Raw genomic sequence first — 22,624 nt, 5'->3', positions numbered from 1 at the left:
ATATCATTGGGCTTGCAAATGTAACAGTATTTTCTATATTTAAATTCCAGCAAAACCCCTGCAAAACTAGTTTGTTAAATTATAATATCTGTCAGGATTCATGTGACATATGTATCTATCATTTAAATTTTGCTAAAGATTCCTAGACACTCTTTCCTGAGGGAAGTTTTCTTTTGTTCCTTCATGTTTTTAGAAAAATAATGTTTAGGACTATGTCAAGAGACCATGTAACGGTTGGATTTTCCACCCAGTCCACATAAGCTCCTGTTGGTGAAACATATTTGTATTTTTGCCTCTGAAGTCTCCATGACATTTCAGGTTTGGAGAAGCGATTTCTCCCATGAGTTTTCATTAGAAACCCTAGGAGAGAAAACATGCTCTGTTTAAAATTGAGTCCTCTAGAAGGCTCATTTATCAGCTCTGCACAGTTCCTATTTAAATGTTTGCTGTCAATAAGCAGTACAGAGAGATTAGTTCAGGTCTAGTTCGATAAAGTTTCCTTGAGGTCAATGACACTTAATATCCTTCAAAATCTGCCATAGACTCGTAACAGAGAAGACAATCTCTCATTAACAAACACTTCAAATCCATAAAAATTCTAGCTGTTCTCATTATCAGGGCCTGTTAACTGAAGATACACACACTAAGGTGATCCAAGGCAGTTCCAAGCGGGGTCATGTCCCACAAACTTTGGCCACAGAAAATATGAGAAAACATGGAAGCCACGTGAAGAGATCATGTGGAAAGCCAGGGAAGGAAGTGACCTAGCAATTCTTAAACCTTGTTTGTGGGAGCAAAACCCCCCAATAAATATCATCTTAAAGTATCAGGATTAAGCTATTAGATCAGTTATATTAAATATACTCCGGTGGTTTTTAGGACATGACTTACACTTTGTAGGAAACTAGCTGAAGTTGCACATCTCACAAAGCCTCACCATTTCCTTGCCCTCCATGTGCCGCCCTGCCCTGCTCAGTCTTCCCTAAAAAAAAAAATCCCCAAGCAAACTCTTCACCAGCTAAAAAAGAAACAAACCAACAAAAAATAACCCCAACTTACTGCTTCTGATTTGGGAGGCACTGGAGGTGGAGGTAGGGAAACATCTGAAGACTTTGTGGTTGCTCCGACAGTCGCAGGCACAGGAAGAGATGCGGTACCACACTTTGATCGGAAAGACCCTCTGTAGTTGTCACATTTGTTCTTCTCACTTAGTGAGCGAGTGAGAGGCTGGTCGCCAGCCTTTCCACACCCTTGGTCCAACCACAGCTCTTCATAAGGAAGTTCTGGTTTTGTAGGTAGAAACATCGATTCTTCACTAACTTCAGGAAAAAGGTAATCACTGCTACTGTCACCAGACTCCTGGTACTGAAGAGCATCGTGAGAGAACAGGGCCCACTCGTTACACAAGTCCCTGCAGCCGTGGAGGTTCACTTCACTATTCCCATGCAAGTTGTTTCCATAGACGCACACCGAAAGCCGGTGGAAGGACTGCGTAAGCTCGTCCCGCGCGTAGCTGAGGGAGTTCGGCATGTGGCTGTGCCCCGTGCATCGGCTCTTCTTTGGGCTCTTGCAGTCTTCGTTCCAGTCAGTTTTCACATCTCGCACGGCACGGGAATACTCATCTATGTCAAACTGTTCCTGGCATATATTAAACCAATGCTGGATGAGGGATTCGTGCCACAGCTCCCCCTTCACCAGACTGTCAGGTAGAGTAAATTTCGGAAGCGTCAAGTGCAAGGGAAAATGCATGGGAATAATTTTGTTGCCACGAAGCACACAACAAACCACTACAGTCTTGGTTTGAATGTTGACAAACTTGTACCTGTGCCCTTCACGGATAAAATGCAGGTCATAAGGGTTTCTTGGTGTAGGACTCGGCACAGTCACGTTAACGGGCAGCCTGGTTTTTTCTACTATATTGCGAATCGTGTGCTCACCTTCTTGCATCTGCACCTCCAGCGGGCTGCGGGTGCTAAACTTGCCCTTACACTGGAAAGGGAGACTGATGCTTTCGTTGGTCCTGTGGTTCATGCAGATGAGGCAGGGCATTTTGCCTCTACCTAGCTTACTAATTGAATTAAGTTTCCCGATTTTTTTGAAGATGGTGTTGAGTCGTGACTTCTCCTTAGAAGATTTTGCATAAAGGATTTCTGCTTGCCCCATTAAAGTGAGCTCATCCCCAGTACTAAGGGTAATGTTGTAAACCTCGGTGTCTTCATTGCATTCACCTGAAGCCACCTGCAAGATAATAATAAAAAATTTGTTTTTCCCCGACTGAAGATACTACTTCAAATCATATCAAATCTATTGAGACTGAACTTACAAGACTATATATTGGGAGAAACTAAACTAACTTTACTTGAACAGCTGAGTAGTCAAGTGCAAGGTGTTTAACCTGAAGCTTGGCCAAGTAACCAAGTAACCTTTTTTTATTGTTCTGCACATTCCTGCATCTTACTTGAGGGGAAACAGCCACCTGAAACTGCCAAAGAAGGCATAAGAACAAACATAACCAGTTTTTAAAGAAAGGCCAAATCTACATATCCCAGCAATTCAAATAGCCACTTGTGTCATATAGCTATGACAGAGAATGTCTGGATTCTCTTGGGTATGTTTTTCCCATCCCCTTGTTTTTGCTGTTTGCTAGAACTTATTTGCCAGGCTCGCGAGGGAAGCAAACTTCTTTCACCATCTTCAGCTCCCAGAGGAGCAGAAAAGGTGATCTCATCATTATGGATGAAGCATATCCCTTTGATATAATCTCTTCCAGGCTAGGGGGAATGACAGATGACATCTATTCCCTGAAGGAGAAGTCAAGAATATCGGTCTGTCCTATAGGCCTAACTCCCCCTCTGCTTTGCTCGCCTAGTCATAGACTTCCTTCCTCATTTTTTGATCATAATTGCAATTTAAGAGATTAAACAACATATGCACAGCCATGTGTGTGCTTTTTCTAGTATGGAAATTGTACTGGAAAGAAAAAAAAAAGGCAAAACAGATGTCTAAGGCTCATTTGTTCCTGAAGTTATTTCCTTAAGAATGGAATAACTCTTTATAGACAAGATTGCTCTGCTTCGTATTTGAGTGGTTTAACGTGAAAAGCCCTTTTCAGGGACCTAACAGAACCCACCCAGCTCTTCCTCAGCAGCAGTGGATACCTATTTATAGAGGAGAGTCCATCAGATAAACACTACTGGCCTATTATAGACCATTTCATTTGGAAATATTGAACATACTAAAAAATTGCAAATGAAAACATATGTTAAAATTGCATATCCCTTCCTCACCTCCACAACCCCTAAAGACTTCATAGAGCTGTGTGAAGTTCAAATTCCAGGCTTCAAACTCGGGCATCATCACAGAACAGCCACTGCACGAAATCAGTGCTGTAACTCCAATTGGTTAATAACTGAGAAGTGCTGTGAATAACGCCGCCTCTTGTAAGACGTGATCTGCAACTCACCCGTATTTGTGAAGTTGTGATTATCTTCTGCAAGCCTTTCAGAGCAAACACACAGGCAGCTCAGCCGAGGTGTGCCGCCTTAGCACTTCAGTCTCAGGGCTTCCGGAGAGGAAGTCATTCAAGCCCTGAATTATCTAAACAAACACTAACTGGTCTAATCCAGGAAACTACTAGGATTTATGGTACGTAATACTCATTCACAGTTCACACCACTGGCCAGACCGTATTTTGAAACGTCACGACATGAAAGGAAAACACTCAGTTTTTTTGCTGGTAACACCGGTGTGACGCTCATTGCTGGTTTCTCCTCCAAACCGCCACAGAGCGCTGCTTTTGAGCTGCAGCCATGTAGCCCTGCCTGTGGTGGAGCTGATGAGGGCTGAGGACGCACAGGGCTCTGTGCATGTACCGTTCAATTCCCCCCTTCTCCTTCTGAGGGCATGTTCCCTAAGAATATCGGTTTCTAGCATTGTCAAGTCCACACAAATGGCTTCTTTGGACAACGTGAGCTACGCTGTCAGATATTTTAACTCGAGACGGTATGGTTACAGCTTTTTCTCACTTCCTGCAGGACACCGGCCGGAGCGAGGGAGGTGTCACAGCCTACGGCTGTGGGAGCTCCTGCTTGGCCAACTTGCAGTTCCCTGGTGATTCACAAACAAACAAGCCACTGTAGAAGGAAACAGTAGGTCAGATGTGAAACCACAGAGGTAACTAACTGGCCAAACTTCACAACGAAGGTCTCACGAAACAGCTGCATATTAATGGCAGCCATTTCAACCAGCCAAATAGCAAATGGAGTTTTAGATTCAACAGGCATGTTTAAAGACAAAATTATTCTCAGTTAAAAAAATTGGAAAATATTCTCTCTTTTTTTTTTTTTTTTTTTTTTAAACATAGTAACAGGATAATAATAGGCAAAATAAGGCTGAATTTCACTGTGCTGGAACAAAAGAAAAATCACGCCATGGTTCTAGTTTAGCACTCTGAGAAAAATACTGTTCTGCACTCTTCCTTCTGAACAAAAATATAAGATATCAGCTGCTGTCCAAAACTGTAATAAAAAAAAAAAAAAGGCAAAAAGTGAAACTGAAAGTCTAAGACTGCACAACTTTATCCCTATCCATTAAACCCTACTATGGTGAAGTTAAGGCTGCTGGTACACCTCAGCAGGCTAAGTATATTTTAAAATTTAAATTCTGAAAGTCAAGAAAGGTAACTCCCCTCTTCTCATGTTAGGTTAATTCATTCATTACCACATGGTGGTTAACATCTGTAAAGCATACATGGTGGGTAAATATGTGTTCCAGGACATTAGCAACAAATATATCTCTCATTCACCCCAAATGTAGCAACCACTCTAAAATAATCTAGAAACTCCTGCACAGATACCTGTATGTTTTTGTTTCCCAGATTACATAGCTAAATGAACTTTACTTTGCCCCTGTAGCAATGACCTACGAAAATCAAACTTGCTGTCTTGTTCACTCAAACATTTCACTTTATCAATGGCCACAAAACTTACAAAAACCATCAACAAATAGGGCCGTGGACTTTAGCACAGGACATCAGATGAGGTCTGTAGAATCCGCCAGGTTGGTCAGGACCCCCAGAGTAATCTAGTCCAACGTGGTCCTCAAAGCAGGTGTAGTTACAGCAGGGTGCTCAGGGTCATGTCCAGTTAAATTTTTAGTTTCTCTGAAGATGGACAATCCACATATTCTCTGGGCAACCTCTTTCTGTGTTCAACCACCCTCATTAAATGTTTTTTTTTCTTTTTTTTCTTTTATTAGAGCAGAATTATCATGTTCCAACTCATGTCTGCTGTCTCTTGTCCTCCAACTGGGCACCTCAGATGAGTCTGTCGGTGGTCTTTATACCCTCCCACTAGGTCCCCTCAGCCCTCTCAAGGCTGGACAAACCCAGTTCTCCCTGCCTCTCCTAAGAGGTAGTTTGCTACAGCCCCCTGACCATCTCAGTATACTGGACTTGCTCCCACATGTCAATGTCTGTCTTCCTTGTATTAGTGTGCCATTGGAAAAAAGCTGTTTCCCAAACTGGAAGCAATACCCCAGCTGTAGCATCACAAGCACCAAATGGTGGGGAATAATCACCAACCTCAACCAGCTGGCTACACGCTTGCTAATTCTGCCCGATATGTTGTTGGCCACCTTTGCCACACCACCACTACTGTCTACCAGGTACCCCTCAGACTTTTTCCACAGAGCCACTTTCTAGCCCGTCAGCGTGTTGCAGGGCTTATGGCATCCCAGGTGCTGGGCTTTGCGCTTCGCAGGGCTCCCATCAGCCCGGGAATCAGTCAAGGACAGCAGCTCCTCAGAACAGATTTCATTCACACCAAATAGTATGCTTAAAGACAACACGACCTGGGAGAAAGTACATATCAGAAATTATTCCTAAAAGGCAGAATGGGTAACACCACACCAGACTCAGCTCCCTCTACCCTCTAAGCTTCCAGCATTGACCCAACAGGATTTGCACCTGCAAGCACCCCTACGGTCCTTCACACCCCCGCTGAGAGGATGCCCCATACACCCCCAGCTTCCCACTACGAAATCACTAGCGGGGTGTAGCAGAGCCCTACGCTATTTCAGACGCTTGGAACTTCTAGCGGCATGTCCCAGCCCATGCATGTGACATGGCATATCACTGGTATATGACGGAGAGAAGACAGCAGTGCACGATCTCAGAGCAGCAGAATTAAGGTAGTCCAGAACACAGACTGATGCAGAAATAATGATACATTTTTATGGCAAACTGTTAGAATCTCCTCATAATTCTGGAAAACAGGTAATGCCACAGAAGGCAGAAAGCACCTGAGAAGCCTTCATTCAGCTGCATAACACACCCAGGAGGGCTGATTCCAGTCCCAGCATGGCTCCACTTCGTCCCACACTTTCAGCTCACTTCCCCCCTGCTGCTTTGCCCACACTGGAGCAATGCTCTTGCCTCCTTTGGGACTTCTGTCAGGTTCGGTTTTGAGCCTTCAGGTGTGAAGGCCTTGCAACTGGTAGGAAGCTGAGACCAGCTGAAGGAAGCAGGGGAAGGAAGGTAGGACAATACATTTTCCTCAAACATCTCCATAGTGGGACTGTGCCCTCATGTTTTAATTTTTTGTGTGCCCCCTCCTCACATCTTTTATTTAAAACAGAAACTATTCACTAGACAATTCCAGTACAGCAACTTGCAACAGTAACCACCAAACCTCCAGTTGCTGTCATTACCTGATAAGCACAAAGTCTTCTCCAGTTATTACACTACTAGCCTTGGGAGCATTCTGAAATAACTCCTTCTCCAAACACATTTATCTTCATGGCTGCTCTCTCTCTCTGTTTTACACATTATAACAACAATGCTTTATGCATTATAACAACGACTCCTGCAGTTTTACTTCCCCCTTGCCCCTCTTTTGCCCTTCCCAGCCAGTTTTCACTTTCTGTTAATAGGTGAGAATAATCAGTGCTCCCTGCTCTGTGGAAGAGGCAGTGCTTGTCACACTATACTCCAAAGCCATCTAGAAACCGAAATTGAACAACTCCTAATGCAGAGAACCAGAACCTACTCCATGCTGTACTTGCCCTCCACCTCCCTACTGCCAGATGTTGATCCATATTAACTGTTCACTATCGATGCCAGGATGCTGACCAGAAAGGTTACTGGCTTACAGACATCTTATCAAACACATTGCAAAACAGCAGTGGGTTAAAGTCACTATAATATTTTAAGAGTCCAGCAATTCAATAACAATTCAGAAGCCAATTACACCTACTGCAGAAGACAGGCATCAGGAAAGTGATGAATGATTATTTAGGAAACACGTTCTTTTGGGAAAGCTCAAGTACATTGTTTCTTTTGCTTAATGAAAGGTTAACTTAGAAAAATAGATGTTGATAACACCTGAGTCAATATCCTGTCTTGGACTCCAACTGTTCTAATTTGTTATAGTTTGAAGTAGAAGTCTTTAATCACTTGGACACATATGAACTCCTTATAAAAATGATTTGTGGCCTCATATCGCTTGTTATACCTGCTAGATCTTATTAGAGTAATGCAAGCATTGCATTCACAGTAAAAAGTCACAGTTAGGATTTCTTTTGGTAGAGCTCTTTTTAACTCTGAGGTCTCTGATTCATAGTTACTGCATAAAGTTTTTACTATTAAACCCAAGGGACCTATTAGAGCACTATTTAAAAAAAAATTATCTTATTTTTTACAGGTGTCCCAAAACAAATAAAGATTATTTTAATATAAAACAAACAGTCTTCAAAAGAGCTATTAGCAGACACCCCCCCCCCCTTTTTCAAAGTAGTTGACTTAATTCAGTGAGACAGCATCCCATTTTTATTTTATAAACCTCTGTCTCCCAAGACATAGAATCAGCAAGTGCAACTCTTCATGTTAGCATACACGCATTTCCCTCTCAGCTGAGAAGGACCTTGCCCTGATTGCTACATTAAAAGCTGGCTTCAATGCTGTTTAAGGATGTCTCAGATAGATCAAAGCGTTCAAAAAATGACACAAAACGTGACAGATAATACCGCAGAGCTCCAACATGAAGCACCTCTTCACGTGGCATGTCAGGAAGGCCAGCTCATGAGGCCACTGTGAGGCAATGGCACTCACTATCCAAGCTCCTTTCAGAGCAGAAATCCTCTAGCAGGTACTCAAGGTAGGCACGAAGCAGCAGGTCTGCTTCTCTCTCACTCAAGCCGTGCACCAGATGCTGGAGGAAAGAGGCAGCCACAGCAGTGCACTGCCAGTGCGAGACACGGAGGTGCCACAGCCTGTGTGTACTGGGGACAGAGGGGGAAGAGAAGAAGAAAAACCTTCTTGGAGCAGAGGCTTGCAGCCTCGTAAGGCTGGCATCAAGCCACAAAGGCAATGAGGGGACTAAAACACTAATTCTCAAGGTGAAGTACTATGAATTGCCTGGAAATTTGGAGATAAAACCTACACACTAACTGATTTCAAGAAAGTTGCTATTGCAGCATTTAGAAATGCCAGTGTAGGTTATAACCCTCTATATATGTGCTTTTTGGAAACTCAGGGCAAGTTTATCAGAGCCAGTAGAATTGCCATCAAATCACGAGATCAATTTTGCTTAACTGTACTGCATTAGCATTTGTCAAAAAAAAAAAAAAAAAAAAAGCAAAGTTTTCACTATGGACTTATTTTTGCGAAAATGCACACCATATGGCCCAATACAGTTAAGCCACTGTGAAAAGAGGATTACGTTAAAAAAAAAAATAAAAAAAAATTCAGGTATCAAAAGTTCACACCAGTCAAACAATGTCTTTGATAGGAAAGAAAAGAATTATTATGGGGCTAATTAACTAACCAGCCTCTGCATCCTGGAAAGGCTCTGCAAACAGCTTCATAGCCTCTCCAGGGAGACCGTGTGGTATCTTCAGGACAAAAATGATATCCTGGAAGATGTGAAGGGTCCTGTAACACTAAGTGGGCTGGTTTTTAGAGTGCAGGAATTCATGGCTTGTCTAATGTCGAATCTATCAGACAATACTGTTGCTTTTTAAGAGAACTTCTTGTGAATTGTCCTCAGTATGCCGTGGGTTTTTTTGTTCCTGGTTTTGCTTTTAAGTCTTAATGCAAATAGCTTCCTGGGTATTTGTACAGACTGCCATCTGTATGGGACCAGAGCAGTTCACTGCAGAAATCTATTGCTGCTGCTTCAGCAGAAGCTAGGGCCCTGGGGTAGCTCAACTTCCTTAATATTTTTCTTCCTAGCATAGAGAATCAAAAAACCCCTAATCTTTGTAGTGTAATGCTGTTACATAAACAAAATTCTCTGCAATTATGCACTGAATATTAATACAAAAAAGGTTATCACCTATCTGGTCAGTGAAGAAAAGACAGAATGCCTCTAATTTTCAATGAAGAACAGATTAAATACTTATTGACTGAGTGAAATTGGCTTATCCCCAGAACACTCTAAATTGCTGTGCCTGTAGATGCTGCTGGCCACTGGGCACCTGAGGTAACCGATTGGGTATCCAAGCACAGTATTGATATGTACGTACATCCAAAGAAGTTACCAGAAGTAGTTTTAGCCACTACAAAAGTTTGGTTTAATCTAAAATTTTTGTTTGCTATTCTGTGAACAGTGACTCCACCTTCCACTCCCATGCTTGATGGCATGTGTTACAGCCCTCCTTCAAACACCCAGCAGGTCCCAACCCCCCTGCCTCAGTGCACTGCCCAGAAAGCCTGCCTAGCTGCGAAACCGTGGGGGGCGGAGGAAGGGACACCCATCTCCCCTGCCTCCCCCAGGATAAGGTGGCTTATTTTTCCCTTTAACAACTAATACATGGAGTAAAAATAAAGTAACCCCCTTGGAGAAGATCCCACAGCCCATCACAGAGAGAAGGCAGTTCACTGAACAGCAGTGCTAGCTGTAAAATCCTGTTGGAGCAGCAAAGGATTTACACGGAGGAGCAAGGGTCGCACCAAGTTGAACCATAACCATGGCATATTGGCACATGCAGGCAGACCTCAATGAGCACAGACAAAACCATGCAGTGACTGTCTAGTGGCACCTTGTAACTCTACAGGTTCTTTCTTCAAAAATTATCCATGAAAGACTTGAGTGTTTGGAACAAGAAAGAATTCCCAGACTTCAAAGTTCTTCCTCATCTTAAATGCTTCATCAGTTATTTTAGGCAATTTTTTTTTTTCTTATCAGATTAAATTCAGAAGAGAACATCAGGAGGTAGCTAAACAGGCACACTGCATTGGACAGAAATCAACCCTACTTAGTATTACTCCCTTTCCTCTAATCAGTGTGACAGGATCTCCCCTATATTAAAATTTTAGCGTACATAATTCTCTTGCATGTAAAGGGTTATTAAACACTTTAATAAATCCTGTTAAGTTCATTTATTTTTTGGAAGATGATAACCTTGGAATAGACTTCTATGAAACTGGAAAAACTGCCAAGAGAAATACTGTCAAGATAACTGTGTAACTAGGTTAAACCTGGATTATTATTACTGTTATTTACATTAAGGAGTATCACTATAATACCTTTTAAAAATGGATTTGATATCTAACAGTAAGCTATGCTTATTTCTCAGTTTGCTAAATATGACAGAGTTTTAAGAACACTCATATTAAACTCAAGATATAACATTTTACATTTAAACAACCCTGCAGACGAATACTTTTCTCCCTATAAAAATCAAAGCTGCACATTTTACTGCGCCACTCTCTCGATTTGGTCATTGATCAGCTGAGAAATAATGGCACAGCACTGGATAAGGTCAGCAGTCCCAAGGTAAGACTGATTTTCCTGGGTAGAAATGAAATTTTCTTGTTGCCTTTATTTGCCTAAGTAAGTCCTAAACATACAAAAGTGTTCCAACTTTCTCATGTAGCCTTCATTCACGAAAGGCTCTCTTTTATGGAGAGCATAGATGAAAACAACCTACTGTCTTGAAAGCCATGAGTCTGTGTCCCTAAATGAATTAGCTGATGAGCTTTCGCACTTAACAGCAGTCTGCAGCAATCCTGTTTCACACCTACAAAAATTGCAGACTGGCTGGTGTCCCCCAACTCTAACAGTGCAAGAAAGAGAAATGTTTCTTCACTAACAGGTTGTTATACAAACCCCACCTCCCTATACATGGGACCAGGAAACTCTATACTGGTTTTGCACCAGCAGTATCAACCAGTTTCCCCTGCAGGGTACACAACGTGGATCCGTGCCATTGCATCCCAGCTCTAGAATGCTCTTCTACCAGTCTTAGGTGGTGTATCAACTGAAGCAAACCAGACGAGCCCAAAGACCCCTCTGCTCTGTTGGCAGAGCCGACCTACCTTGTGTAGTGTCACACATATAAGTAGGACAAAGAAGAACAAGTTCTGTCTTCACTGTTTCATGCCACTGCACTGCAGTGTGTTTGGTGATAGCAAGCCCTCTTACACTCATGGATGCCATTGCTGACCCTTTGATGAGCCCAAGAGGCATGCACATGCAAACAAACACCCACAGAGAACAAGTGTGTCTTTTGGGGTTTTTTTTTTTTGTTTTGTTTTATTCACAATGCTATTTAGCCGCAGTAATTTTGAGACAAGCAACCGCATCATTTCACCCTGCATGCTCCCTGAGAATAAGGCTTTCTAGACAGGGATTTGAGCAGCTGCTGCTTGGAAGAGAATAAAATTCAGACTGCTGGAGGGGGAGAAGAAAGGGGGCAACAAACAACATTTGTTTAAAATCTGGCAGGAGCATCCTAATTAGACAAATTATTGGATGGATCATCAGGACTGCTCCCCAAAGTGACATCGGACAGGAGAGCCCTTAGAGGACATGTTGATTTAAGACTGCAAAAATGATCCCGAAGAGCACCATCACCGAATGCAGAACACTACAGGCTTTTTTCCTCAAAAAAATCACACTTCCCACACAGCATCATTGCTCACTTGCCATGTATATAAAGGTTGTAACAGTTAATCACTTAAACAGGGATAAATATTTATTCAGGGTCTACCTTAACGTTGAATGTTATTTCCTCCATGACGTAAACTCGTTCAGGAAATGCTTTAGCCACCTCCTCCACACTGTTAAAATACTGCACTGGCTCCTTAATATCTCGGTCTTGTTCCAGCAGCTTAAACTGCCCTGAAAACAGATGATAAACAGAAGAGTTGTAAGATATTTATATTGGACAACTGTCACTGTGGCAACTGCTGGCTCAACTTATTCACCATTTTGCTCAGTCAATTTTTCCGGTTATTAGCAGCCAAACAAGAAGACGAAAGATTGCAGAGAGTCTTCGGAACCTGCTGTGAAAGACACCCCATTTCACCAGGTCAGAACAAAAAGAACATGTGGGAGCTGAAGTTAAATTAAAAAAGATCCTTTTATCACATGCTCTCTAGAAATAGTAGATAACTATGGAGGCATTTGTGTTTGTGTACGTAATTCAGTATAATAGTATCTGTACAGATAGCTTTTTTTGGCCCTTAATATTAAAAGTTTTACAGAAAGAAAACACACCCATTACTATAAAACCCTAAAACAACAAACATAAGGGTTTTGTTTTTGTTTTTAGCATCATCAAACAGCTATTAAAAAATGCTAGGCTAAAACCCTTTTCCCCCTAGGCTTCCCTAAGAGTGGAATAGCACCTAACTTTCCCTAATCATAAATTAAGCCCTTTGAGAACTTTAGCTAACATAAGAAATTAAACCATACACGTTTAAAACCTTTTTGAAGGTGGTCGCCTTCAGAGGAGCATTAGAAAGAAGTGTTTCTTGCTGACTTTACCTCCCTCCAGCATGAAAACCTTGGCTATTTTCTAAGTCTTGTAAAAGGCAAGAACTAACACGGAGGCAGCTGCCCTGGGCACACCTGCCAGGGACAGCCACGTACATCAACCACCTCTCTGCACTACAAGCACAAAGTTTAAAAGCTTTCTTTTATAAACACAGCGATAACGAAAGCTTAGATGGGCACATTTGCTGCTTGTATGACTTAAACTTCAATCAGTGGAGCAATCTTCCTAAATTTAGAAACACTAACTACTACTAATTTAAAGGCTGGTCTCAGCCAGAGAATAGCACGGCAAGACTTGATGTAAGAAGCCACTCCAGAAAACGAGAAAAAGGCTGAGTAAAATCAATGGTTAGTGCATCTCCTGTAAATCATATTTTAAAATTAGCAATGCACGCAGCCACTAGATTATTGTTCCCAAACAGTGCTCAACCTCATTAAAATACATCCAACACATCAGTATGTCAGCCACCTACAGAAATATTTTCTCACTCCTTCAGCATTTTTATGCACAACACCCTGCTGCCCCTATACATCCCATCAGACTTGAAACTTTTGTGACATGTTCGGAGAATTCACCCACACTAAACTATTTCAGGCCACCTAGCAGCAGAGGAGGAAAGGAATGCAAGCTCAGCAAGTCCTGACACCCCATGAGAAAGACCTGTCCCGCCACCCTGCCAGGTGTGTGCACACACATGTACACACACACACACCAAGAGAGGTGCGAGACCAAGAGGCTCAGCTCCTCCACCGAACCCCAACAACCCTGCTGACAGAGGCACACTCTTCTTTTCATCAGTATGCTCGAGTGCTGTGGTTGTAAGCCTAAGTATCAACTTACAAGACAGAAGACTTCCTTTTATTCCCTTCTGTACATTTTGTCTTTCTAAGTGACCTCAGTAACTGTGAAGTATTATCAGCAGTGTAACTAAAGATGCTGGTACTTCCCAATGCAAGACCGTATTTTGCCAATGTTTAATAAGCTGCACCACACTTCAAAAATCAGTTGCCTTGGAGTTTTCCTAACTTCATGTCTGCTTCAGGACACGCTATTATTGGAAGTTCTGCCAAGACAATTCAGGTACTTCAAAGACCAACACTGGAGTAGAAGCAGCAGGACCTTTGGTCTGACCTGCTGAAGCCATTCCCATATATTACAGCAACGTAGTTGACTACAGGAATGGCTTCACCAGGTCAGACCAAAGGTCTGCCTCGTGCAGCATTCTGCCTGAGACAGGAGCAAATGACAGCTGTGTAAGGAGGACTTTAAGCACATTTAGCAATACCACCCAGACTCTCCTCCACACCTCTAGGAGGAACTCATGGCTCAAGGATGCCCAGAGCAGGGAAGAGGCATCTTTGGGCTTAGTAGCTCCAGAGGTTTTCTTCCCTGTAAATTTGTTTAATTGCTTTACTGAAGGTATCTAAAACTTTCATTGTAGACATACCCTCTATCTTGAAAAATTCTGCCAACCTCTTCTTCCACAGACTTTACAGTAGCTCCAGGATTAAGAGTAGAAATTTTAGGAGTGACTAAGCTACGCCTGGCAGACACTATGGGTAGCTACAGGAAACCTGACAGTGGACAAGCATTTGGAAAAACGTTTCACATACTCTATAGAAACATGCCAGCATCCTAAAGCTGAATTTGTCAGCCTGCCCACTCTAAGCGCCTTTCAGTGCAAAGTGATAGAGGGGCCAGGCAGCCGGCACCTCCAGGCTCAGGGAATCTGGACAATTAGCAGGGAGGTGCTCACAGTTAACTAACACTGGAAAGCGTGTTGTGACTGATGCCCGAGGCTCAGACAGGGAGAGATGAAGAGGGGAGAACTGTGCTTTTTAATCCCCAGTCCGCCATACAGACCATGTAAGTCCTGGTTTCAGGATTTCCCTGTCAGCCACAGCCTAACCAAGAGGAAGGTGCTTTCCCCAGCTCCGCAGGTCCTTCCCCCTGCGGGCACCCCGCTTTCCTGCAAAGGAAATTCAGGAGTAGGGGGGAGCTGAGTGAAGTCAGACCTCCTCCTACCTGGAGTCAGGATGTGCCACGACATCATGCAGCAGCAGAGACTGAGTTGTACCAGGGAGCACCTGACAGCACAGAAAAACTACTACTCTAGAGCGCAGAGCCAATGACCATATTTCACAGATAGTCACCAAAGGCAAAATGTTCTTAAATTTTACAGAAGTTGTCACACAGTGTTGGTTCACCATGAGCTGACCTGAGGCTGTTCCTCTCTCCTGCTTACTTCTCAATTGCTGTCCTCTTTGACTACCGACACAGCCACCTGGATGCAACTCTAATTGATGGCCCAAATTGGGATCCAGGGGTCTGATTTGCAGGATTCCCAGCTGTGGTTACTATTAGAGGCAAGCTGTGATTACAATTTATAATGACATTTCATACTTTTAAGTTCCACAAAGAAAAAAACCACAGCAAGTTTGAGTCACTTCAGACAGATCTAAGTCCAGTGGGGTTACTTCTGATTTAACACTCCCCCCTTATGTACAGAATGGAGTTGAATATGATACTGCATGGAAGCTACATAGTGTTTTGAAACTGTGAGATACTGCAATGATAAAATCTTGCTAGTTCAGAAAGAAATTGAGAACTCTCACTTCAGAGCGGGAATTGAGCTGGGCACAGTAACAAAGCATGAATTCACATGAACAAGGAAGGAAAACAACATACTGAATAATAATATATTATATGAACAATACTCATCCAGCACTTTGAATGAGACAGTGGTCTTTAATTCTAGGTTCTCTAGTTACTCTGTTTGGAAGCATAATAATACTATTTTACTATGACTGCTACATATTTAACAATAGATAGTCTGGTGGCAAGAAAAAGCCAGTCACCCATTGCAACCCAAACTTCTACAGAAAAGTCCCAAATTCCTCAGCACAGAACAAATGCTTTAGGCTGTGTGCAACTGGGATGGAGCTTTGCTTCGGTACAAAGAGATGCTCAGAACCATCTATGTCACTATCTGTGCCATCCTCCCCTTCCTTCAGCTGAGCCGTGCAAACACAAAGCCGTCTGTGCCTTCACTGCTAATAAGCAGCAGTTCACGAGGAGGTTGACTACAGAGGAGTACATACAGATCCCAAAGCATATAATAGAAGGGCAGCATTAATCTCCTCCTGTTATAAAATCAAGAAGTATGCTGTGCATGGAAGCTGTCAGGGCTAGATGTTAAAATGCCTCTCCTTTGGAAAAGATGGTTTATAACTGGAGATTTTCTATAGATGGTTTTTTAAAATTTATTTCCTCATTGAAAAAGACAGACTTTTTTTATGGGAAGGAGAGAAAGAAGGGCTGAAGAGGGGCCTGCAATACACATTTGAGCCAGATGTCAACTAACTAACTAATGGGGAGGAAGGAGACAATTTCTTATTATGTTTCTCCCTGGTCTCTATTCAAGCTGCCATAAAAAAGACAGCATGGCTGAAATACAAGTTAAATGGACGTAAGTCTGGCTTGACTGCAAGTTAAAGTGGAATTTTATTACACTTCACAAGAGGCACAACTTAATTGGGAGACTTTACAAAACTGACATCAAGCTTAAACAAATCACAAGGCAATTTAACTGTGTGTTAATTAGGAGTTCAACAAAAAATTAAAGAAAATATAAAGCTAAAACTATACTGTTATAGAAGTTCACCCCTCTCTTACTAGCACAAAAAGAATAATGAAATGTTTCTCTAGTAAATCATTACAGGTTCAGAAAGATCAAAGATTTGTAATACCTACACGGTCCACTGAGCAGGTGTAGTTACTCCTTTGCAGCCAAATGCAAGGGAGTAATGAACAACTACTGCAAGCTTTATATCTCTTTACCTTTCAGTCTGGCCTCTGGCAGGCACAGTATTGCAACACTTTCATTCTAGTATATATTATCTCTGCAGAATATGAATCCTTATTTCCCTGTGAAGGTACTTACAGCAAAGACAGTAAATCCACTACTGCTGGAAATGAGTCCGGAAAGATAAAAAGGCAGGGAAAGACCTAAACCAGGGCTTATCCTCCAGTTTATGGAGGCATTTATTAAAACCCAGTAGGAGCAGGAAGATCAGTTCATCTTCCTTCTTGCCAGAAGTTGGCCCTGCAACATCTGCAAGCAGGGGCATTAACCAGCCCTTTCTGTCCCAGCCTTCGTGTTGCTTCTCCTGCTTAGGCTCTTGCAGGCTTACATACGTTCACAACTCTAAGCCACCTCATACAGGTTATTTCTGTAATGTAGGATCCACTGGTCTTCACAGCGACTTACAGCTCACCACCAAATAGTGCAGCAATTTCCAACAGTCCCGAATGTTTCCAAGACAGAAACATTCCTTTTGTAATGTGTCCGTACTGTGCCTGTACTGTGCCTAGACCAAGGGAGTCCTTATCTAGGGAAAGGGTTCACAGGCTGAACAAACTGTCAAGCTTTCATTGATATAAAAGGATGAGAGCACATACATGCTCATATACCAAAAAGAAAATCTGAAAAAAGAAAAGAGGGGAAAAGAAAGAAAGAGGCGGAAGAGGGAAGAAAGGGAGGGAAAGAAAGAAAGAAAAGAGGGGAAAAGAAAGAAAAGAGGGGAAAAGAAAGAAAAGAGGGGAAAAGAAAGAAAAGAGGGGAAAAGAAAGAAAAGAGGGGAAAGAAAGAAAAGAGGGGAAGATAAGGAAAAGAGGGGGAAAAGAGAAAAACGAAAGAGGGAAAGAAAGAAAGAAGGGGAAAAGAAAGAAAAGAGGGGAGGGAAAAGAAAGAAAAGAGGGGAAAAGAAAGAAAAGAGGGGAAAGAAGAAAGAGAAAGAGGGGAAAAGAAAGAAAAGAGGGGAAAAGAAAAAGAAAACGTAGCTGCATGTCATCAGTAGGAAACATGGAAGGCCACTGAAACATCTGCTCAATTGCGTTAGCTGTTAAATGTTTCTCCAAGGAGGCAGCAGTTGTATTGTCTTTCACAGCAGCTTTGATTATTTAGTAAGTCTCTCATCTCTCTATGTGAGACTGTATGCAAAGCCCAGCATCTCTCAAGAATGCGCAGACAGCACAGCAGGGTAGCAAAAGTACTGCAGAGGTTTATGCTTCATATTATTTGTTGACTGCTGACTGCATTTCAGTATTTCAAAGAACAGCAGAGCTGACTCGAAAAGAAAAGGTTCTCTACCTGCCAGAATACCACCATTTTGGAAAAAGACAATTTTTGTCTACATTTTTCAGCATTCCTGTGCAGCAAGCTGATAGGAAATAACTTTGTTTTCCTCCCCCAAAAGATGATCCTTGATATAACTGGGCAGAGTTGAAGAGCGTAAGCCTAAAGCATAAATAAGATGTAACAACGAAGGGCACAGAGAGGTGCCTTTCTAGGTATCAGGGAGAATGTGTTTGCATGAATTGGAAAGTACACTTCAGCACACCCGGTTCTTAGATGGACCTGTACAGTCTTCAGCTGACAGTGTACACAACTGCCCCTCAACATCTGATGCAGAAATAAATTCATCTCAGTGGGGTACAACGGAAGGAAATCTCAGTTTATGGTCTCACTTGTCACTCCATCAACTAGATCATACGGCAGAGCTATTTTGTCCCTATCTAATCCTTAGACAAGGCAGCCAGTCAAGAGCGAGCATGGCAAACCAAAGACTCCAAAATAATAGATTAAGACATAATCCTAACACTCCAGCCTACATGTAATTTTTTTTAAAAATAAGTTTTTTATTCAAATTGACATTTGCCAATATGTCTTTGCATAGAACCTACATGTGGCATTTTAGTGTTGCGAGAAGTGTTGTCATGGCAGTGTCTAGACCTGAAAAAAGGCAGAACAAAAAAGAATCCATCACATCTTTGATACAGCTATTACGTGACTAACTGGAACCAAGGTGTAAAGTTAATACTGCAGCTCTTTCAAGGACGTATCACTAAGTTAATGTGAAAAGGTTTGGCAGACATGCAGAAGTAACAAGTGGGAAATAAATGCCTTGCTTCGCTTTTGCCATCTTCCAGCTTGTTAAAACTTAGTGTTTGTTCACAGCTGTCCAGAGAAGAGAAGACCACCTGCATGCTCAGGTCCTCTGGAGCTGCAGTCCTGCTGTGTCCCCACTGCAGAGGGAAAAGACTCATCGGAGAGAGAAACTGCAAGTATAAATGGAATCACAGAACGCTGTTTTCAACAGCGGGAGCAGACAGTAGTCTGCAAATGAACTAGTGCAGACAGGCTCACAGCCCTGCTGCCCACGGAGAGGACAGGAAAGCGAATCACTGCTCCATCACCTCTGGGTTCCCCATTGAAGGAGCTACTGATTTCACCTGAGGTTGGGACGCGGCAGCAAACTAACATGGATGCATGCTATGGTAAGTTCATCCCCTCAGACAAAGAACGGGCAAGACAGCCCAACAGTACAGGTTCATCCTTATCTGCCACACTGATAACTTCTGAGAGCTATGCAGAAAAAGGTTTGAGGGGCAGAGGGAAGTTTTTCTGAGTTATTAATAAGAATTTCTTTGTTTATTTTCATATTGTAACCTGCTGAAAGCATACAGGAAACTATAAAAGGGTAGAGAATACAGGAGGAAAATACACAAGAGTCTTAGGGACACAGCTTCCAAAGGATAACAACTGGGCCACAAACTAGAAAAGCTACAATTGATTCTTATATTATAATCACCATGAAACAGCTATTAAACAGATTTTGAAACACTGCTTCTGTTTTTTAAGAGCTGCCCATCAGTACTTTTTCTTGAGGAGAGGGGAGAGGGGTGAAGAAGGGGAACTCCTGTGTCCCCATCTGTACCCAATCTTCTGGAAATTTTGGGAATGTATTAAAAAAACAGATGAAACATGAACTAGAGACATATCTAAGTAAACATAATAGAAGTAGAATTCATCGAGTGTACTGGAGCTAAACTTACAGCACTGCAAAGCAGAGGGCAAGGCACAAAGGCACATTCAGTCAGTACAGATTGCGCAACACTTCATGGGGAAAGAGCCCTTCAGAATGAATAGTTTTACTTCTCGGAAGTATTATGAAGATTTTGAAGCCTTAAATGCCTTTATTCCTCTCTCTGTTATGTCTGCGGTACAAATACCCATTCAACCAAGAGAGAATGAGTCAGGCATCACAACCTGGTGAGACATGTCGAAGCGGAGCATCAGCACGCTGACACATCACCTGTGTGTATGCATAGACACCGTTTGAGAGATCAAGGAAGGGAATCGAACCAAATTTACCACACAGCAACGCAATGCTTGCTAATCAAAACCTCTAATCCTATGCTGGCAAAGCAAAGGGGATGGTACAGCCTAGCGTTCTCTTTTCTCTTATCTTACTTTTATGACTATTAAAGAGCATAACAAAAAAAATTTTGATTCTGTTGGCAGCATAACAAAGAAAAATCAGTTCAAATGGTGACTGATGATAGCTTAAAGCAGATTTAACTCACAGATACTGCATGAGAGGGAATTTTAGGTTACAGATGATGTAAAAAGACAGGGAAGACAAGCCTAACCTCTAACCTTTGTTTCACAAGTTATTATCATCACAAATACAAGATTACCACAATGAAATGTTCCATTTTATGGGGTCACATGTTTTAGTGTCTGGACTGTAAGTTAACTAGATTTAACTTACTCACTGGGTTATCATCAATCTAACTTGTAATTAACATGGTTCTATACCTTTCCCATGTGTTGCCAACAGACACCAAGAATATTCCATAGATAGTGTGTTAGTTCACACACTCGAGTGACCATGTAGAGGACTCTGATGACTACTGCACTGTCTGACTTTCTGAATTACTGTTAACAAAAGCTGTTGCTAGTTTTCTGTTGAACAGTGAGAGTATAAAGACATGCACATGAAGATGGCATGCTCTCTTGGTGAATATCAGAGCTTACCCGGATCACAGCACAAAAAGGCATCAAGAGAGAAAAGTTACAGAAAGCCGAACTAAACCAACCCAGAGCTTTATGAAACAGTGTTGAGATAACTACATTTAACAGCAGCTGCCCTATGACAGAAGCTTTTCTTATGTGACTACTAGCACTGTTCCTTTGGTACCAGAGTGGATACCCACTTAGACCTCAGTTATGAAAACGGTAAGAGTCACTGAAAGCTTATAGCTCTGACCTACTAGGGCGGCACCCAGGATCCTTATGAGAACGTCTGCTGGAACTGCCTGCCACCAGAGAGGAAGATTTGATAAGAAGGTAAAGCCAACTTATCCCTCACTTAACAGGAGCCTCTAGCAAAAACTGCTGTCCTCTGCATGAACAGCTGAAAAAGAAAGTGAGGTAGAACTAAAGGTGAAAAAGTACATGGTTACCGTTCCTACTGTACTTTGAATCACTTGTCCTACTAAGCACATACATTGCTTTCATTTATACATTAACACCGATTCAGGGCTAAAAATCAATCCTAAGGAGTGGAGACCCAGCTTAGGTATGTCAACGCAAACTGAACGTCAAACCTTGCGCTGGATGGCAGCCAAGTCCCTTAACAGCACCTTACATTGTTCTGCCCAAGTAGATTTTCCTATTTTAGTGAAAAACATCACATAGATTTAAAATTAAGAAGCAGCACAGACTTCATCTGCCTTTGGATCTATTCTTAACTAGGTGATCATCTCCCAAATCATCAGCATACAGTCGTCCCAAGACATACATACATTAAAAGAACAGGCTTGTCTACAATAGATTAACATTTAATTAAAGCACAAAATAAAGTTGAGATGAGAGTAACAGAATAAACTCCTGGTTAACATCTGAAATTAATATTACTAGTTTCAAGCAGGCTCAAACAGACCATATTAGAATACCTGTTGAAGGTTAGCCAAGCATGCTGGGATTTTATCACAGCTGCATCAAAAAATTCTGCCTTTACACCATGGATTCCTTCACCTCATTAACACTGATTTCAGTAGAAATTATGAATGTGTAAGATTTCCTCTTTAATGCAGAAAGAGCAAAATCCCGTTTTTTTATCAGAACAAAATTTGTCATCATTAGTTTGAAGAAAACACAGTAACACAACTCTGCCCTGTTTGGGCTGATGCCCCCACCAGCAACAGTGCAGTTGTAGTTCATAATCTGCTTGACTCCAAGTACCGAATGAGTACAGAAACCCAACTCCATGCTTCCCCTGCTTCAGCGGATGCCTCCTCACGGGAAATCCACAGGGGAAGAAGCCTTTCTTCCCTTTCACTCTCCCCATTTTGGTTGCTAAATAGTGAACTTTAGTTTCTTGTGCAACTGAAGTGTCAATGAAAGAAACTGGAGTGTTTTCTAAGGGCAGCAATTTTTCAGGACCCGAGATCAGTGCAGCTCTAGTTGAACAGATTCTTCCAATTCCAGTGTCTAAATTTGTTCCAAAATGTGAAGACAATTTTTGCATGGATAAAAAGTATTTTAAACATAGACTGTACTTACAGAGAGTAGTTCAATCTATCCCCTCATTACCTGTGGATGCAAGTAAATTATGATATTTATTTGAGGTTAAGATAAAAACCAGACAGAATTCAAAAAAGAAATCCTGTCCACCAGTGGCACAGAGAAATCTTACACTGACAGATGAAAGAGGCTTCATTCTTAGAGGAAGAGCAGAGGTTGGAAAGAAGGCTAAGCATTTTAGGGGACCAAAATCTGATTGCACTGAAGAAAGCAAACTTTTGCAATTTAGAAACTACCAGGTCCCAACCCCTGTGTCAGACCTGCTGTGAACTGTATTACTTCACTTTGTTGATTAAAAATTTTGGTCATAACACAGACTGCAGAGATTCTAACCAGGAGTGACTTGTGGATTTACACCAGACACAACTTTTTGGATTTGGTAGCCATCTCTTAAAAAAATAAACTTGACAG

General features: G+C 42.0%; 1 protein-coding gene across 5 annotated transcripts in view; it reads right to left on the bottom strand.

Moving 5' to 3' along the window:
• GAREM1 (GRB2 associated regulator of MAPK1 subtype 1) overlaps positions 1-22,624 on the bottom strand; it is a 105,217-nt gene that overhangs the window by 13,644 nt on the left and 68,949 nt on the right. For 4 of the 5 annotated variants that reach the window (XM_030012036.2, XM_030012035.2, XM_030012037.1 and 1 more), the window contains 2 exons: positions 11,992-12,122; positions 1,060-2,238 (listed from right to left, as the gene is read on the bottom strand). In XM_030012036.2, coding sequence (XP_029867896.1) covers positions 1,060-2,238; positions 11,992-12,122 — 1,310 coding nt within the window. The remainder of the gene's footprint in view (positions 1-1,059; positions 2,239-11,991; positions 12,123-22,624) is intronic. The other variant, XM_030012039.2, reaches the window with a different exon arrangement.

Source organism: Aquila chrysaetos, chromosome 4 (genome assembly GCF_900496995.4).
Source record: "Aquila chrysaetos chrysaetos chromosome 4, bAquChr1.4, whole genome shotgun sequence".
Classification (NCBI taxonomy): Eukaryota; Metazoa; Chordata; class Aves; order Accipitriformes; family Accipitridae; genus Aquila; species Aquila chrysaetos.
This window is presented reverse-complemented; position numbering and strand designations above follow the sequence as displayed.